Consider the following 16,268-nt stretch of genomic DNA (forward strand, 5'->3'; position numbering starts at 1 on the left):
CTCAGAGAGACTTCCACAGAGTCTGCTTGGCGTCCAGACTTCACTTGGCTTGGTATAGCAATGAGGTTGTAATGATGTAAAAACAAATAAATAAAGGGTGGACATTTGGATTCGGCTTGTGCTGTTGAGCCCCTACTGATCCTCCACCCAACACCCTCCGAGCTATTATCTGTCACCTACAAGTTCAAGTCTGGAGCAACCACTCCCATGCGGAAATAATATTGAATTTGTGTTGCTTTGTGGCAATTTGATTAAATACAACTCGATCAGGAAAATGCATCATGTGAGGACGAAATGAACAACAAAGCTCTAATAAGGTAACACAAGATCCCTCTCCAAGACATGGCCAAAAGATTAATTAGTAAGTTAGCAACAGCCTTAATGGAAATTGTACTTTAGAGGTACAAATTCCCAAACAAATTTGAAGTTAATTAAATTACCATAATCAACTAGCATGCAGGCCCCAGGGCAGTTGCCCTCTGCCTGGATGGTGATCCAGTCTTGATGAGGAAGGGTTGCAAGCATTGCTTTGTTTTAAGGTTCACTGATTCAATTTCTGCAACAGATGTAATGGTTTCAAAGAAATGTGTAATAGATATGGTGCAGTGTGTTACATGACATGTAGTCCCGACTTTGGTCACTATAATAAAATATTCCTCCACAGCCAAAGGGAACAGCAGGTAGCAGTGATTCAAGTCTTCCCTATGTAACAACAAAAGACATCACAAAAATTGTGTTATTTTTGTTTGTTTTATTAAAACATTTTCATTTATAATATGTCACAAATATTCAGGCTAGCCTATGTTTTTTCATTATCAAACCATAAAACGGTTACCTACTGTCCAGCACAACTGAATTATTACGACTGTATCAAGAGTATTACATTTAACTCAAAAAGACAAAAGGGGGATTGGTGCATGAAAAATCAACATATTAAAATTGTTTATATGCTGCAATTAAAAAACACTTTATATGGACCTAAAGAATTTCATTGAAAATTCGGATGTACATAAGTTCAAATTGTTTTGTTCCTCCATTATGCTGCTACCAGTACAATGTCATATCATTGTAAACAAACCCCACAGAGATGACTAACATGTAACCCCACAATATAATACCAGGCAAGTATCACAATACCATTGACTAATATAGAGAAGGGTACAGAAAACTACATGCTGATTGATAAAGTTGATTGATGAAGTTGTTGAGCAGTAGTAGAATACCCAAGCAAGCATGTAAGATGTTTTACTGATATTTCCGCACATTGTTCTTTATAATCAGCAGACAAGGGCATTGCATTTTTTTTTACATTTCAGTGGCTCAAGCATCAGGTTTGCCATGTATGGACCATAAGGTGTGATATTTACAATACAGTACTATGATACTTAAAAATGGCTGGTATCACAACTATCATTGAAGGGCCTCTCAGTGAAGATAGTTTTGAAATTTTTGCAATCCTTGGCATAGGAACAAGAATCATGTCTGTTTTTGGCACAGTTATCATCCTACTCTAACAGGGAGTGCAGCTTTTTACAATTGAGCAATACGTAAACAACATCTTGCTTTTTTTTTTTTCTTTTGTGTGTGTGTGTGTGCGCGTGTGTATCCCTCCCTAAGGAATGCCAAGCATACTGCAATTTTCTTCCCTCTGCTGTTTGACCATACCATACCATGAGGGACAAAATTTTACAAAAGGAGTGAGAGACAACAGGGAAAGTTTCCAGAACGTGGAAGGGCTTCAATCAGTAGTCATAAGCTGCAAGAAAGAAACAGAAGAGCAGTTAACCACAACTGCCACTCAGTCCGAGTTCACGAGGAAGAGGAGCATGCGATCCACTTTATAGAGAGACGTTGAAATCCACATAGGAGGTATCATGCAGACATGCAATCACACCAAGGTGGTCTTACTTTCTATTGTGAGGATACAGGTGCTGGCTGCTGTGCCTCTGCTGTTCACAGCCTTGCACATGTACTCTCCCTCGTCCTCTGGGAAGGTCTCTGGCAGGTACAGGCAGTATGTCTCTCCTCTCTCTATATACTGATAGTCCTCACAGTCCTGGAGCATCTCTCCCTCAAACCACCAGGTCACCTCCGGCTTCGGCTCCCCGGTGATCTTAACGGTGAACCGAACTGGCTCCGAGTCCACCACTGATTGATTCTTAAGGGGCTTTTTAAACCATGGAGCCCCCGACCTGGCGTGATCCTCCTCATCTTCATAGGCCGCAGAACCATTGATGATGCTCCCCTCTTCCTCCCCATCATCCTCCTTTTTCTGTAAACAGATGACAACAAGAAGCACAAATATTTACTAAGGCCAAAGAAACTTTAAAGCGAACTCTTGCTGAGCTGTCAAACATTAGGAATACATATATGGTCATGAACAGGGAAGATTTACTTTTTGGAGGGCAGCATCAATCTCTTGCTGCTCAAACTGCATCCTCTGCAGCTTCTGCTCTTCTATCCTCCTCCTCTCCTCCTCCTCTCTGGCTTTGGCCATTTGCTCAAATCGGGCTCGCATGTCCACCTTCTGTTTGAATGGAGACTCCTCGGGCCTCGTCGGAGTTGATTCTCCTCCCTCATCCTCCTGAAAAACACAGCAATTTCAATATGTGACCCTGAAACAGAGGTAGGTGTAAGTCACACATCTGAAAATCACATGCAAGTCTCGAGTCTTAACCTTAAAGTCTCAAGCTAGTCCCAAGTTGCTGTTGTGAGAATCAGTCAAGTCAAGTCCCTGCTTTAAGTCAAGAAAGACAAATCAAGTCATTGCTCACATCAAGCAAGTCACAAGTCAAGTCAAGATAAATGAAATTCTGTTGATCGAACCCAGTTTCCACATCAAAATCAGTAAAAAGACGTGGTCATGAAAAGTTAAGTTTTAAAAACTGTTTGTTTTATAAAATCTTTTAAATCTTGCCGATATTTGACATTTTGTGGCAATGAGTCCGGATCTGTCACAGCAAGCGACCTACTGCTACAATTATTATTTTTAGCTTTATCATTATCATTATTGCCTCCACCAAGGAGATTATGTTTTCACCGGTCTCTGTTTATTTGTCAGCAAAAAGTACTGAACTGATTTGCATGAAATTTGGTGGAGGGATGGGGCAGGAGCCAGGGAAGAACTCATTATATTCGGGTGCGGATCCAGTTAAAGGGTCGGATCTCATTATTTAATCACCTTCCTTAATGTGTAGGATTGTTTGGAGGTATGTGCTCACTGTGCTTGTTCTCTTTCTTCCTGCAATCCAAATTTGAGTATTTTTGGTCATTTTTCAAAGACAAAATGTAAAAATATGATGAAAAACGCAAATTTCTAATGGTCATTTTGATAAATGAAACTTTTTTGATTTGACGACTGTTTGTGGCATTTTGTATTCACATTCCTGTATGGTGCGGGGGTATTCTTACCTCCTGGAACCTCTCAGCTTCTCTCTCTTTAATTTCATCATCAATGGCCTTCCTCCGTGCTCTCTCCATCTCAATCTTTTTCTGGATTTCCTCATCAGTCAGTTGCTTGATCTTCTCAAACTTGGACTTGAGGTTTTTGGCCTGGATGGAGCCGGTTCTCTTGAGCTTAGTCAGCTCTTCATACTCTTTGCTTACAACATCTGAGCTTTCGTTTATTTCGTCCTGTGAAATTGAAGCACAATTAATTGTCATGGCAGGTAGTACTTTATAAATTCTGGAAATGTGCAGAGTAACAAATGAAGAGGTTAAATTTGGAATTGCAATGAAGTGCCCCAAAACGCAAGTTCTGCATGTTTGTGATGTGGAACTTATGTAAAATGCATTTGTTTCAGCTCATATTAAAACAATCAAGTAAACAATTAATCAAGTAAAGTAAAGTATGCTCCATATAAATTTTCAACTGTTCCACACTGACCTCGCCCATTTCTTGTCTGAGTTGTTCGAATTCCTGCTTCTCCTGCTCCATTTTCTTTTTACGCTCCTCCGCCTTACGTCTTCTTTCAGCTTCCTCCTTCTCTTTCAGCAGCTCTTCAAAGTTGATCTCCAGTTTTCTAGGGTGCAGTGCTTCCTGAGAGTCACTCTTCACCAGCCCTTCTTCCTCATCTGGTGCCTATAAACACAAGTACACACAGGCTTAAGTTTGTAACAGAATTGAACTCCAACTACTTACCTAACATTGAATAATGCAATAAAACCGGAAAAAAATGAAGCAGGTGCCATTTCTATTGTTGCATATACCATTTAAAGACAACATGCATCCAAAAAGCCACAGCATCATCTGGATGACGTGTCTCTGTGTCCAGGTATTTAGATCAGATGTATTATTAGTGGCATATCCTATACTGTATGAAGTGTCATTTCCTCTTATGTTTCTGTGAAACAAGGACATTTGAAATTGAAAATATCTTACTGTTTCATCTCCATATGCAGACTTTTCCTGATCCAGGCCAGGGCTCTTAAAGGAAATAATTTGGACAAGGGAACAGCAATGCAGGTGTACCATTTGAGCCCATAAGAATGATATACATGAACAAAAATGATGAATCCACATCCAATTAGAATCCATTTATAGATAATACATAACATATGTAAAATAAGTGTTAGTTTGACCAAAACTGCTTTGGTCATAACTGATATTTATTTATAATGAGTTATATGTCCTAAACATAGCCATGATAATAAGAAATATGTACAGTTTATATGTGTATTGGGCTAGTTGAAATTTTCTTATGTTTCTCCCTGTTCTTTTACCGAGGAAAGCTCAGCAGCTTAGCAGCAAATCAAGTCAAAGGTTGAACAACAATAACAAAGCTATGACATGTTAGTGATCAGCCATATGCGTGCACACTGTACGGCTTTTCGTCACTAAGCCATGTGCACTTACCATGCTCTTGCGGGCCTCAGCAAAAAGCCTCTTCTCCTCTTCCAATCTCTTCTTGGCCTCCTCCTCGGCTTTCTTCTGCTCCTCTTCTCTTCTCTGGCGCTCCAGCTCCTCAAAACTGGCGCATATTTTCCCAGGCTTATTTCCCTCCAGATTCAACAAGGCCATCAGCGCCTCATCATCCTCATCTACAAGCTGAGTAAAAACACAACAAGGTAAGCTTTGACGACTGTGTATAAGAAGTTGCGGATGGCGTAATCATCTTTGGCCAGTTTTATATAACTTTTCAAAATATGGACTTGTAATTGTAAAAAGTGCAAAAGCTAATGAATTGTTGCACATTTTGGTAAATACACTTATTTTCTTTCTGGTGAAAAAGTAAATTAAAAGATTGATACCACTCTCAAATCTGTCTGGTAAAAACAAAGCTACAGCTGGTTAGCTTACCTTAGCACAAAGACTGTAAACAGGGAAACAGCTAGCCTGGGTCTGCCCAGTGGCTACAAAACCCACTAAAGCCTCTAAAGCTCATCACTTAACATGCTATATCTCATTTGCTTAATCCGTACAAAAATCTGTGCAAAGAACAATTCGCTGTTTACTGGGGGATACATGCTGGACTATTTCTTGGCCCTGAACAGCCGTCAGACTCCAGGCAGTTACTGGTTCCAGCCCAGTCTAGATGATAACCCACTATAAAATAGTATTGTTTTTACACTTTGGTTTTTGTACTGATTAAACAAATGAGATATTATTGTTAATTCAAGATATTTAGAGGAAGTGATAGAAGGCTTTTGTTACCTTCACAAAGAACCAGGCTAGCTGTTTCCCCCCGTTTCAAGTCTTTGTGCTAAGCTAGGCTAACTGTATGCTTACTGTAGCTTTATGAATAGACAGACATGAGAGCCTCATCAATCTTCACATCTAATTCTCCCATTTTTATGATCATTGAGAACTTGTCTTCCTTAACTTGAGTTGTTGTTGTGGGGAATTCTGTACTTATTTATGGAAAGCATACTGACCATGCTCTTCCTGGCTTCAGCAAAGGCTCTTCTCTCCTCCTCCATCCGTCTCTTGGCCTCTTCCTCTGCTTTCTTGCGCTCTTCTTCAACTCTTTGCCTCTCCAGCTCTTCAAAGCTCAACCTCAGTTTTCCAGGTCGGAACTCCTCCTTGTCTTCTTGAGATGGCTGGGCGTCATCCTCATCTTCTCCCTGATAATACACAAACACACCATAAGCACTGAGTCAGCTCAACAACAGTTCGAACATTCAAAAATCCACTACACAAGAAATCTACATCTGGAAAAAGATGAGGTGTAAATGGATTCTAATGTTGTAGGTTATCAAAATGGAAAATTAATTTGTCTGATATTGCTGTTTCAGTGGCTGTTTACCATTCCCAGCCGGGCTTCCTCAAAAGCTTTCTTCTCGTCTATCAGACGGCGTTTGGCCTCCTCTTCAGCCTGCTTCTTCCTCTGCTCCTGCCTTTCCTTCTCTATCTCCTCAAATGTCATCTTCAGCTTTCCAGGAGTCACCTGCATCTTCTCAGAGGGCTTCTCCTCTTCATCCTGAAGGCAAGGTTGAAGGCATTTTTAACACATGATTCTCAATCCACATTTTATGTAAGCTGAATGTTCACAAAAAATGTCAGGGTATCCATTTACCCATATTCCTACCTGTTCAACAACTGAGCGCCGCTTGGCTTCCCTGAAGGAGCGTCTGTTTTCATCGTACCGTCTCTTCTTCTCTTCCTCTGCCTTCTTCTTCACTTCCTCCTCTCGATTCTTCTCCATGTCCTCAAAGTTCATCTTGATTCTGCCAGGAGGTCGTGATGGTTTTGCTGGAACCACCCGTACCAGGATTGTGTCATCTCCTTCCTAAAAAAAAAATGTTTGTTCAAAGTAAGCTTATCCAGGGCACGGAATAAGGAATTCATTAAAATAAATAAACGATGAAATATAGACCATGTTGGCAAGTCATGTGCAAGGGGTTGAGCTCTTATAGATACAGTGACACACTAACTATTCAGAGGTGGAGGAAAATTTAGGTCACTCGCAGTGCATGTGCCCAATACACATAGACTGGGAATAAGAATACATGGGTGGTTTTGGTAGGCAACTTTATTGGCCAAATGTCACCATTTGCAGTAGGTCAGAGGATGGGTGTCAGTCTAAGATAGCAGAGTCTAATTCAGTCACAGTAAGGAGGTCTAAAGCTAATTTAGTCACTGGGAGGTGTGGGAAACAGTTGCCAGTCATATGCTGTCTACACCTGGCAGCTCTGTTCCAGTTGTTTCTAGACAATCAACTCAGCGCTTCCTTAGATTTAAACAGGATCATTTTAATTGTGAGACATATATCATTCAGTTTTGTTGAAAATCCTCAGATGGTCAACAGCTGCTCCTAAATTCAGGACAACCAACTAAAATAAAATGACTGTCTCACAACTTTGTCTGTCATTTTCTGTTTTCTAAGAAACCTCCAAGTCAATTTGTCACAGTTATAGACCCAGTAAATAAACGTCACAGTTTAATTTCCCAACGTGAAGGTCTAAAGCCCTGTCCACACTACTAGGAATACAGTTCAGGTGGTGAAATGGAAATGGTGAAATTAGCTTAAATAATGTCTAATGTAATGTCTAAGTTTTTAATTGTTGAATGTAACTCCCCCAAAGTTGTTAGTTGTTGTTACCCCTTAATTCCAAATGAAAACTCTAGAGGACATGGTCCCAGTGTCCTCGCTGAGGACGCAGAGTTATAAAGATATACTACAAGTAAAAAGCTGAATTAAACAAATGCTTTTATAACATATAAAGATTTCTATATAGCTGTCGAACATTTAAAGTATTGTTAATGTTATTAGAAATTTGACTGCTCTCACTGTACTAGAGCAGAATTAGGGCAAAGAAGTAGCAGGTAATTGCCTTTAATTGCCTATCTGGTACAAGAATGCTTATGTAACCATTCCCAAGAACTACACTGTCTATCCGAAGGTACAGTATAATAAGCCTAAAAACACCGTTCACGTTGTCTCATCTGTAACAAGTCTCAGTGAGATGAAATAAAGGTGATCGATTTACCATGAGTTCACATGCTGGTCATGTCAACAAGGCTCCTAGTGGTTTCAGACCTATATCCAGCCTCTGCCAACTGTTTGGATCTCAGATGCCACTTAAAATAACTCATCTGAGTGGCAGCTGAGGATTACCTGAATCATTACAGATACAAGTACGCCATTCTCATCACAAAGGCAGCACTGAACCACTTAGACATGCTGTCCCACTTCCCAGGACAAGGAATTCACCGCAGGCTCACTTACCTCTGCTGCTTTCTGAGCCAATTCTTTCTTGATTTTGGCTTTTTCCAACTTGTCCTGGGCTTCCCTTTTCTTCCTCTCCTCTTCCATCCTCTTCCTTTCCTCTTCTTGTCTTTGTTTTTCCATTTCTGCAAACTTCCCCTTCACACTACCTGAGGATTTAACAGAGCATGACAAAAGTCTTCAACCTCCCCCTCCTTCCAGATGAATATCCATCTATTCTACCCTTCGCACCCTTTGTTTTGTCTTACCTGTGATTTTGGGAACGTAGGATTTTTCAACCTTTGCTGGCTTCACCTCTTCCTCCTCATCACTGGAAGCAAGTAGTTCTTTTATCTGTAGTAGATCAGATGGAGAGTATGGTGAGGTTACAGTTTAGCTGGGATCATCTCCTTTGCCACTCAGGAGCCATGCTGGTCCCAGCAAGAACAAGGGCCTAATCCCTGCTAATAGCCGGATCATGTGACTTGCAGGTGGGTCTGTGATTGGGCCATGATGTTGTTGCACAGAGAGGAGATGAGCGTAGGTGTCCAGGTCTGGCCAACTATGGCACGACTGTACACAGGAAGGTTGTTCTGTCTGAGTATCACTGATAATCCACTCACATAACACCGTATCACTGCATTTGTTTCACCACAGTCGATCTCAAAGTCAAGCTGCCTCAACTCTTGATTTCTTAATCTCTTACATTCCCCATTAATTTTCCCACAAGCAGCTTCTAAGTCAAAAAATATATCTTCCACACTTCATGTCAGTATCATACATGTGTGTATTCTCTGTTTTTTCTAGTGCATCAATGAAGGAGACGTCTTCAAATATCTTGTTTTGCCCATCTCTAAACCTAAAGATATTCTGTTCACAATAAAATTTAAAAAACAGATAAAAGCAGCAAACGCTCACATTTGTACATTTACTCATGTACTGCACTTCTACAACTTTGAGGTATTTCAATTTTCTGTATACCATACTTCTACTCCTCTACATTTCAGAGGAATATATTGTACTTTTTATTCCACTACGTTAATTTAATAACTTTAGCCACTAGTTACTTCGCAGACTCAAATGAGATTATACAGAATATAATCAACAAATTGGCTGTATTGGTTGTACAATTGGATGTACTGGTAAAGGTTAAGATAAGACTTTACTGGTCCCTGGGGTAAACTCACAAGTTACCCAGCATTATATAGAGTCATTAAATTACCCCCACCTTTACCAGCTGCAACATTAAAATGATGTACACATGAATGCATTCCTAATTATATCCAACAATATAAAGTTGTAAAAGCTTTGAATGCATGACTTATACTACACTGCTGTGTTGCTGCTTTTATTTCAGGAAAAGATCACAACTTGAAAGATGCTATACAAATAACATTCATTATTATTACTATTATATTATTTCCCTGATATTTTGCCTGATGTATTTCGTATATCCTAAAATTTGGGATCTGGATCACAATTTAAAATGAACTGCACTGAGCTGAACAATGTTTGGCTGCACAAAATGCAAGTTACATGATGAAGCTACTGGAGGGCCAGTGGAGTTCTGAGTTCTGTTGTTTAGTGTTCCTTTTGCACATTGATAGAGTTAAAGTTACATTTAAAAAGCAAACAAACAAACGCACCATCTTTTTAAGTCAAGCACAAAGCAAAGCTGAATGTTATATGAAGTAAAGATAATTAATAGGTTAATTGCATGAAACACTGTGTGGTCAATGTTGCAGTGCGGTGTATAGAAGACAGTGAATTCTCACTCAAACTGGCAGCCTTGTCCACCCGTCATGCCTCATCATGCCATGCAGGTCACGGTCAGAGGTTAATGGGGTTATCTGTCTTTGACCTGCTGCTTCCTGCGATTCCATTCTCTCTCCTTGACGTATTGGTCTTTCCTCTTCTGCTGCTGGTCCTTGTTCCTTTGCCTGCTGCGCTCCTCCCTGGCCTTCTGCATGGCCTCATACTTGTTCGTCACATCCCCCTTGTCTTTGTTCATCTTGGGCACGTAGCTTCTGGCCACCGGCTTTCTGGATCGGAGGAGTTTCTGTGGTTTAACAGTCAAAAAAGAGAAAATGATAAGAGAAAGTTATCTTAAGTAACAGGGGGAACGGTTTCTCTCAAGGGCAATATTCATATGGAGGACAATCACATCATCTAATATGATAAACTAATGGTTATCATATTAGGTTTCTGTCTCACCTCTTTCTTAAGAGCCAAATCAGACATATTCTGATCTTCATTTGTGTCAGGTTGTGCATCCTCCTCCTCCTTCTCTCTGTCCTGTGATACTCCATTAACAGCTTCTGGTTTTTCATTTTTCTCTTTGGCTGTGTCATTTTCTTTGTGCTCCACACCGTTCATATGTGGCTTGTCAGTCTCGTCACTCTTTTCTTCATCATTCATGTGGCAAGGCTTTTTGTCTTCTGTGTGTGATGCTTTCTCACTTTTCTCCTCAGTGTCATCATCTTCATTAACCGCCACATCATTCTCCTCATGTGTCATATCATCTACCTTACTTTCAGTTTCGCTCATGCTGTGCTCGTTTTCATTAGTGACATCATCCATGTCGTGGGCGACTGCAGCCGCGACCTGCGCCACCTCCGTCATGTTTGTACCACAATGACAAGTTGACAAACAGGCTCTTTTAAAATGTCACCTGTAAAGCAAAGGAGGAACAGGGCAAATATTACTGTATTGTTGCATAATGCACAATGGATTTACTGAAGCCAATCTGCTTTAAACACAACAAAAGGGAAGAATTTTGACCATGTAACATGATGCATCGCTCATTTCCACTGAATTATCAAATGTATTGCTTTTTAAATACAATATGGAAAGGGCTATTAAGCAATTAATTGACTGACATTGCAAAAAAAACAACTTAATACTTCATATTAATACATTTATTTGAAAAAATTCAAGATAAGTAGCTGAATATCCATATGTGCTCTCATTGGATGTTACATGAATTTGTCATTTAATGCCTGTCCCTTCGTGTTGACAAGATTCACTTCTTTTTTTGACAAATTCTTGGTTAAATAGTTAATTTGTAAGATCTTTTCATAAGCCATGGTTTTATTTGACAGTTAAATATCTTTTTTTCATCAAGTAAAACGTTTATGGACCTGATCTGGGGCTGGGATTTATATGTGCAACAGGCCCCTCTTTAAAACAAAGTTAAGGGCAAAGAGAGCTGCTCCACTTCTCAGTATGTTGAGAAAGAGCGCAATGGAAGCTCTTTGACCTCTATTTATAGCCCACTTGTGGGTGCAGGACATGTGATCATGGCTATTTCTGACGAGTGATAGGCAGTTGGACAGAGCTCAAGTTGGCACCCACATGTCGCCCCACAGACCCTTGACAAAATGGCCAGACTAAGAGGTAGACAACTGGATGAATGAGAGACTGTTTGGACTGTTAGTCATCCAACACTAAAACTGTTGCTGTTTATCAGTGTCCTCAAATACCTATTCTATTCAGGTCTGAAGATCATAGTGTGGCACGACCCTGCTAATCAGGAGCTTGGCCATAATGTGTTGCATGGTATACAAATAGTGGAAATATAGAACTATGAACCACTGTCTATCCCATATCACTGTTATTTGGCCTATGATGCTCAGCACACAGTCAATGGAGTCCACAATGAGGTTTGACCACTACAGGCCTCAGAGGTGTGGCCAATGTAAAATGAGATTCAGAAGTCATCGGCCCAGCTTCACAACACAATAAAAAAAATACTCTCATGGCTGAAATTAATTAATTGTATTTTTCTCTTTAGTATAGTTTGTAAGAGTCTACATGTGTGTTCATGCTTCTGTCAACACACATACACAGGATTTGCAAATTTGGCAAAATGTTTAAAATTAGAATAACAATAAATTTATAAGTAGACCAGTGACTTTGACATTAAAGCAAGTTTCATAACATAATCATGGTGCTTGCTTAGTGCTTATTGCTTATTGATTGTTATCGGTTTTGATTCCCTTCATCTCCCGACTTCAGTCCTAGTAAGAAGTAGGTAAATGACAGGAGACTGAACAAAATAAGAGTTGTATCAGATCCTCATCGTCCATTTTGAAACTGCAGCAAGTGACAGTGTTTCTTCTGTTGTGTATTGATAAATACAATTTAGAATACTCAATGAAATAATCTTTCATGATTAGTTCTCAGTTCCTATGAGTTAACTTTCTAAAAAAAAAAACAGTTACAGGTTTTAGGTTTGGCTGGTGATGTCCTATTTCTGTACTCAGCTGGCACAAGATATCATGACTCTGTGTAAGAAAAAATAGTTCGACACATATACAAGTGGATTAATATGGTAATGTACCATTCTGACAACTACAACCTATACCAATCTGAATTATATTGATTCCTCTCTGTATGACTGGTTACACATTGTGGAGTAACTAATACTATATGTAACTGTAACTCACCACAATTTTAAAAGAAAATAGGCTGATAGATTTACACATGCAGATACCAGATACATGTGATGCCTCAGGCTACGATCTGTTTAAGACAACTATCAATTAAACTCAAGCAGCTTTGACCTTGCTAAATCATGGCGAACAGGCCAATCTGTGTTTTTTTCAGACCTAATCTGGCTACATGATCTATAAAACGAGAGTTTACCTCTTTAGCGTGATGTCTTCCTCCTGTGTATGGTTTTTTTTTTTAAATCCTCAGGGTAGATATAAACCAGAAGAAGTGAAACTCTGGGCCAAGCGGGACAAATCCGAGATCTGATCAACCGGTGCACCAACTCGACTGGCTGCTGGTTGTGTGGCGATGAGCCGTTTCCATAAAAGTACCGTTACTTTCTACTGGATACTGCATTCCGCGCGCGGCTGCCACAGGTTCAGCTGTTGCCTCGCGCGGGCGTGTGCACAGACACACACATGCACCCACTCAGGCCCATCCTGATCACTTGCAGTCACAGCTGCATAAATAATGTTAATAATTTGTCAATTTTTTTGTTCGAACTAATGGGACCAATTATTGTGTTGTCAATGGTTATTTTGTAGTGATTTATTGTACATAGTTACTCTTTGACCTGAGTGACATCATTTATTCTAGTCCCATTTCCCACACATTAACCACAATACACTGTGTGATAGTGTGTCTACACTACAAACGTTTATTTATGATAACTATGGCTGTAGTTCTATAGCCTACCATAGAATACCACAATGCCAGCAGGATTTTGTTTTGTTTTGCATAAAATATCTTATCTCCAAATATCTCCAAATTATGGCAGTGGTTTTGATGTGCAACAACAGTTCCCTTAATAATATGCCTAATGTTAATATGCTGATTATTACTTATTGTCTTTGTCTTTTCTCCTGTCTGCCTTGATTTTGTCATCCATTTGCCATTTTCTATTTTCATAGGTATTTAGCAGTTAGAAGAAGTACCCTATATAAAAACTAAATAAACGGTTTATAACACCTTATAATGTAGTTGCGTGCTGGACATTTTAAGTGCTTATTAATGCACAGTATTTGTCAAGAATGAAAACTGTGCCTATAAATACATATTATTACAATTATCCTGTGGGCCTCTACTTATGGTACCCACAGAAGTTGTTATAGTTGTTATCAAATACATTAATAAACACTGAGATCTGGTTACCACTACATTATAGGGTGTTATAAACAAGTATTAACTGTTTATGTAGTGCTTATAGATGCTAAATATGGGGACTTAAAATGTCGCTAGTTTTATTTTCACCAGGGATGGACTAACAAGAAAAAAAGTAGCTGAATTGTCTGATACAAGAGAAACTAGACACTCTTCTGGTCATGTCTGTTTGGGAGCACTACAGTCTAAATGCAGACGGACATGTTGGCCTGTTACAACCAGGATTCCTGACTTATCAGTTAAGAGGGAAACCGGCTTGCCCTTTGCTGTGATAATGTGATAACCTAGATATTGCTGTCATTCTGCTATGCAATGACGGTTGGAACTCATATCATCATGCAAAGAGCCACTCATCACCAGTTTTTCAGTATGGTCACATGTAGTCAGTAACCATAAATTCCTACATGTCAGATATTTTGAAGTAATATATATAAGCTCACAGGATAACATATTCATTATAGTCCTGACACGCTACCCAATGGGTAAGTCTCATTTGAACTCTCACTGTGGATGGATGTAAATAGAATCCCTGCTGCAGACACACTTTTTCTGCTCCACTGGCTCCATCCACAGCTGCTGACTCACTGACCAAACAGGCCTGGGGGAGAAAATACAGCAAGTCCCCATTCAAGTATTCTAGGAATGTTACAGACTTCTTGAGAAGTGGTACACAAAAGCTTTTGGTAAATTTGCAGTTACACAAATTTTTTATCAATATGTAAATAATCATAGTATATATATATATATATATATAGTCTGGTACACTGTAATAGGCTATGACATTCACATGGAAATTATAATGTGAAATCAACAGGTTGAAGGTAAATGTCAGGGTAAGTACGATTGTTACATATTTCAGCAATCACTCACTGTGAGGCTTTGGGAAAACCCCAACTAGAGGGCTAAAGCTCCCACTAATACTCTACTTAGAAGTGAAATCTGAGAGCCAAAGTATAATTGGAACAGAAAGAAATGGGGGATTCTTTTGATAAAAGGGATTGGAAGGTCTTTGTCTGCGAAAAGTAAAGCCTTCAGGTGTAGGCAGAGAGAAACAGAACCGATTAGTGGTTTTAATAATTCAAATATAAATAATAAATGTACTTCAAACTCACAAAACAGGCGCAGAGTTTTCATTTGTCTTTATGTTGTTCTCTCTGGGCTTCATTTTTCTACTGTATCTGATATATGCACTGACATGGATGCATGGGTTTTTGTTAGCCTGCTGTGTCTAAATGTGGGAACACGTAAATGTATTCTATTAAAAGTTACATTTGAACATGACAAGAAATAATTTTGGAAGAAAAGCATGTTTTGGAGTTGCTCTTTTCATGTCCTGATTTATTCACTTCCTGCTAAGAAGGGGCTCCGTCCTCCTCTGTTCTGCAGGACACCAGGGACAACAAGGGGACTGCTTTAAATAGCACCACAGCTGTGGCAACTAATCAACCCTGCACGGACAGCTAACCTGAGTCAGACTGTGCGTTACCCTCAGCTGCTGCAGCTCAGTCCTGACACCCCTATAAACATTTTTGCAGTGGTACAGCCCCACACCCCCTGCTGAAGCCCCAGTAGACTAGCTCAGCAGGTCAAAACTGTATCAGTGTGCTGGTGGATGGACACATCAGTGCCACCTGTCCACAGAACCATTTTCACTTCATATCAGCAGATATCAGATAAAAAAAAAAACAGCTTATTCTATGAACAGTGTCTCCCCTACCACTTTCACCAACCACACAAACTGTCGACAAATCATCCAAGATTTTAAGCCTCCCCCTCCACTATCTGAAACACTGTGTAAAAAAAACAAAACAACTAGGACACACTACAGGTTCCTGTCCACCAAAACATGAGAAACCTTCTTCATTAATGTCTAACATACAGTATATTCTGCTGGAACTCAATCGTGTCAGTCATGTCTTGACCTTGCCTGGGTGCCTATAGGGATACTGGTGTTGTTGAAGTGAGTTTTTAAAGAAAATAGAGGAATGCCACTGAGCTGCAGTATAGTCTGCTGTTCATGGATAACAGTCTCTTAAGACAGACAACTGTACTGATCTGTAAGATGATCTGAAGGCTGAAGAGATGTCGGGACGCTCTGCTGTGTTCTTGCTGTGGGTTTGCATGTGCTAACCAGACAAGAGTGTGAGCAGACCACATAGGTGATGAACTCTGGTGCACTCTGATGAACTAATGGCGTCTCTGTCTTTTTTCCAGTTGTACAGGGTTGACTGAGGTGAAATTTGTTGCTGCTGAATTAACTGGCCAAAATGCTGCAAGCTAAAAACTACACAGATAAGTTTCGCTGTTTTGCAGAAGACAATCAAGACAATCAGCATACAGTGCCATTTCTTTTGAACTAATCAATGTAGAGATACTGCAGAATTTATCTCTACAAGGTTTGCAATTGAACCATTTCTGTCTTGAACTACATGAGTAGAAAGTAATGTCATAATTTCCCAGCTGTGA

General features: G+C 39.7%; 1 protein-coding gene across 3 annotated transcripts; it reads right to left on the reverse strand.

The window, feature by feature from the left end:
- Positions 1 to 731: 731 nt before the first annotated feature.
- nexn (nexilin (F actin binding protein)) lies at positions 732 to 12,953 on the reverse strand. Of its 3 annotated transcripts, XM_023400072.2 has the most exons (15): positions 12,795 to 12,952; positions 10,362 to 10,818; positions 10,009 to 10,206; positions 8,417 to 8,501; positions 8,169 to 8,317; positions 6,528 to 6,728; positions 6,246 to 6,419; positions 5,875 to 6,063; positions 4,856 to 5,047; positions 4,382 to 4,426; positions 3,887 to 4,081; positions 3,412 to 3,633; positions 2,396 to 2,584; positions 1,909 to 2,272; positions 732 to 1,756 (listed from the first exon to the last, which is right to left on the reverse strand). In XM_023400072.2, the coding sequence occupies exons 2-15, from the start codon at positions 10,767 to 10,769 to the stop codon at positions 1,743 to 1,745; spliced, it is 2,625 nt and encodes an 874-aa protein (XP_023255840.1). In that variant the 5' UTR covers positions 10,770 to 10,818; positions 12,795 to 12,952; the 3' UTR covers positions 732 to 1,742. The 3 variants fall into 3 exon arrangements, with proteins under 3 accessions (XP_023255840.1, XP_023255839.1, XP_023255841.1); XM_023400071.2 differs by lacking the exon at positions 732 to 1,756 and having other exon boundaries at positions 1,874 to 2,272; positions 12,795 to 12,953; XM_023400073.2 differs by lacking the exons at positions 732 to 1,756; positions 4,382 to 4,426 and having other exon boundaries at positions 1,874 to 2,272.
- Between the last annotated feature and the right edge of the window lie 3,315 nt (positions 12,954 to 16,268).

Source organism: Seriola lalandi, unplaced genomic scaffold (genome assembly GCF_002814215.2).
Source record: "Seriola lalandi dorsalis isolate HSWRI2012SDOR001 ecotype SW California unplaced genomic scaffold, Sedor1 jcf7180002052130, whole genome shotgun sequence".
Lineage (NCBI taxonomy): Eukaryota > Metazoa > Chordata > Actinopteri > Carangiformes > Carangidae > Seriola > Seriola lalandi.

Bases quoted from the DNA above. Each gene is read 5' to 3' on its own strand.
- nexn (XM_023400071.2), bottom strand. From the start codon at position 10,769: ATGACGGAGGTGGCGCAGGTCGCGGCTGCAGTCGCCCACGACATGGAT. The intron at 4,427-4,855 runs GTAAGTGCACAT...ATTTCCTTTAAG, and splicing joins CTGAGGCCCGCAAGAGCATG to AGCCCTGGCCTGGATCAGGA. The intron at 2,585-3,411 runs GTAAGAATACCC...TGTGTTTTTCAG, and splicing joins AAGCTGAGAGGTTCCAGGAG to GAGGATGAGGGAGGAGAATC.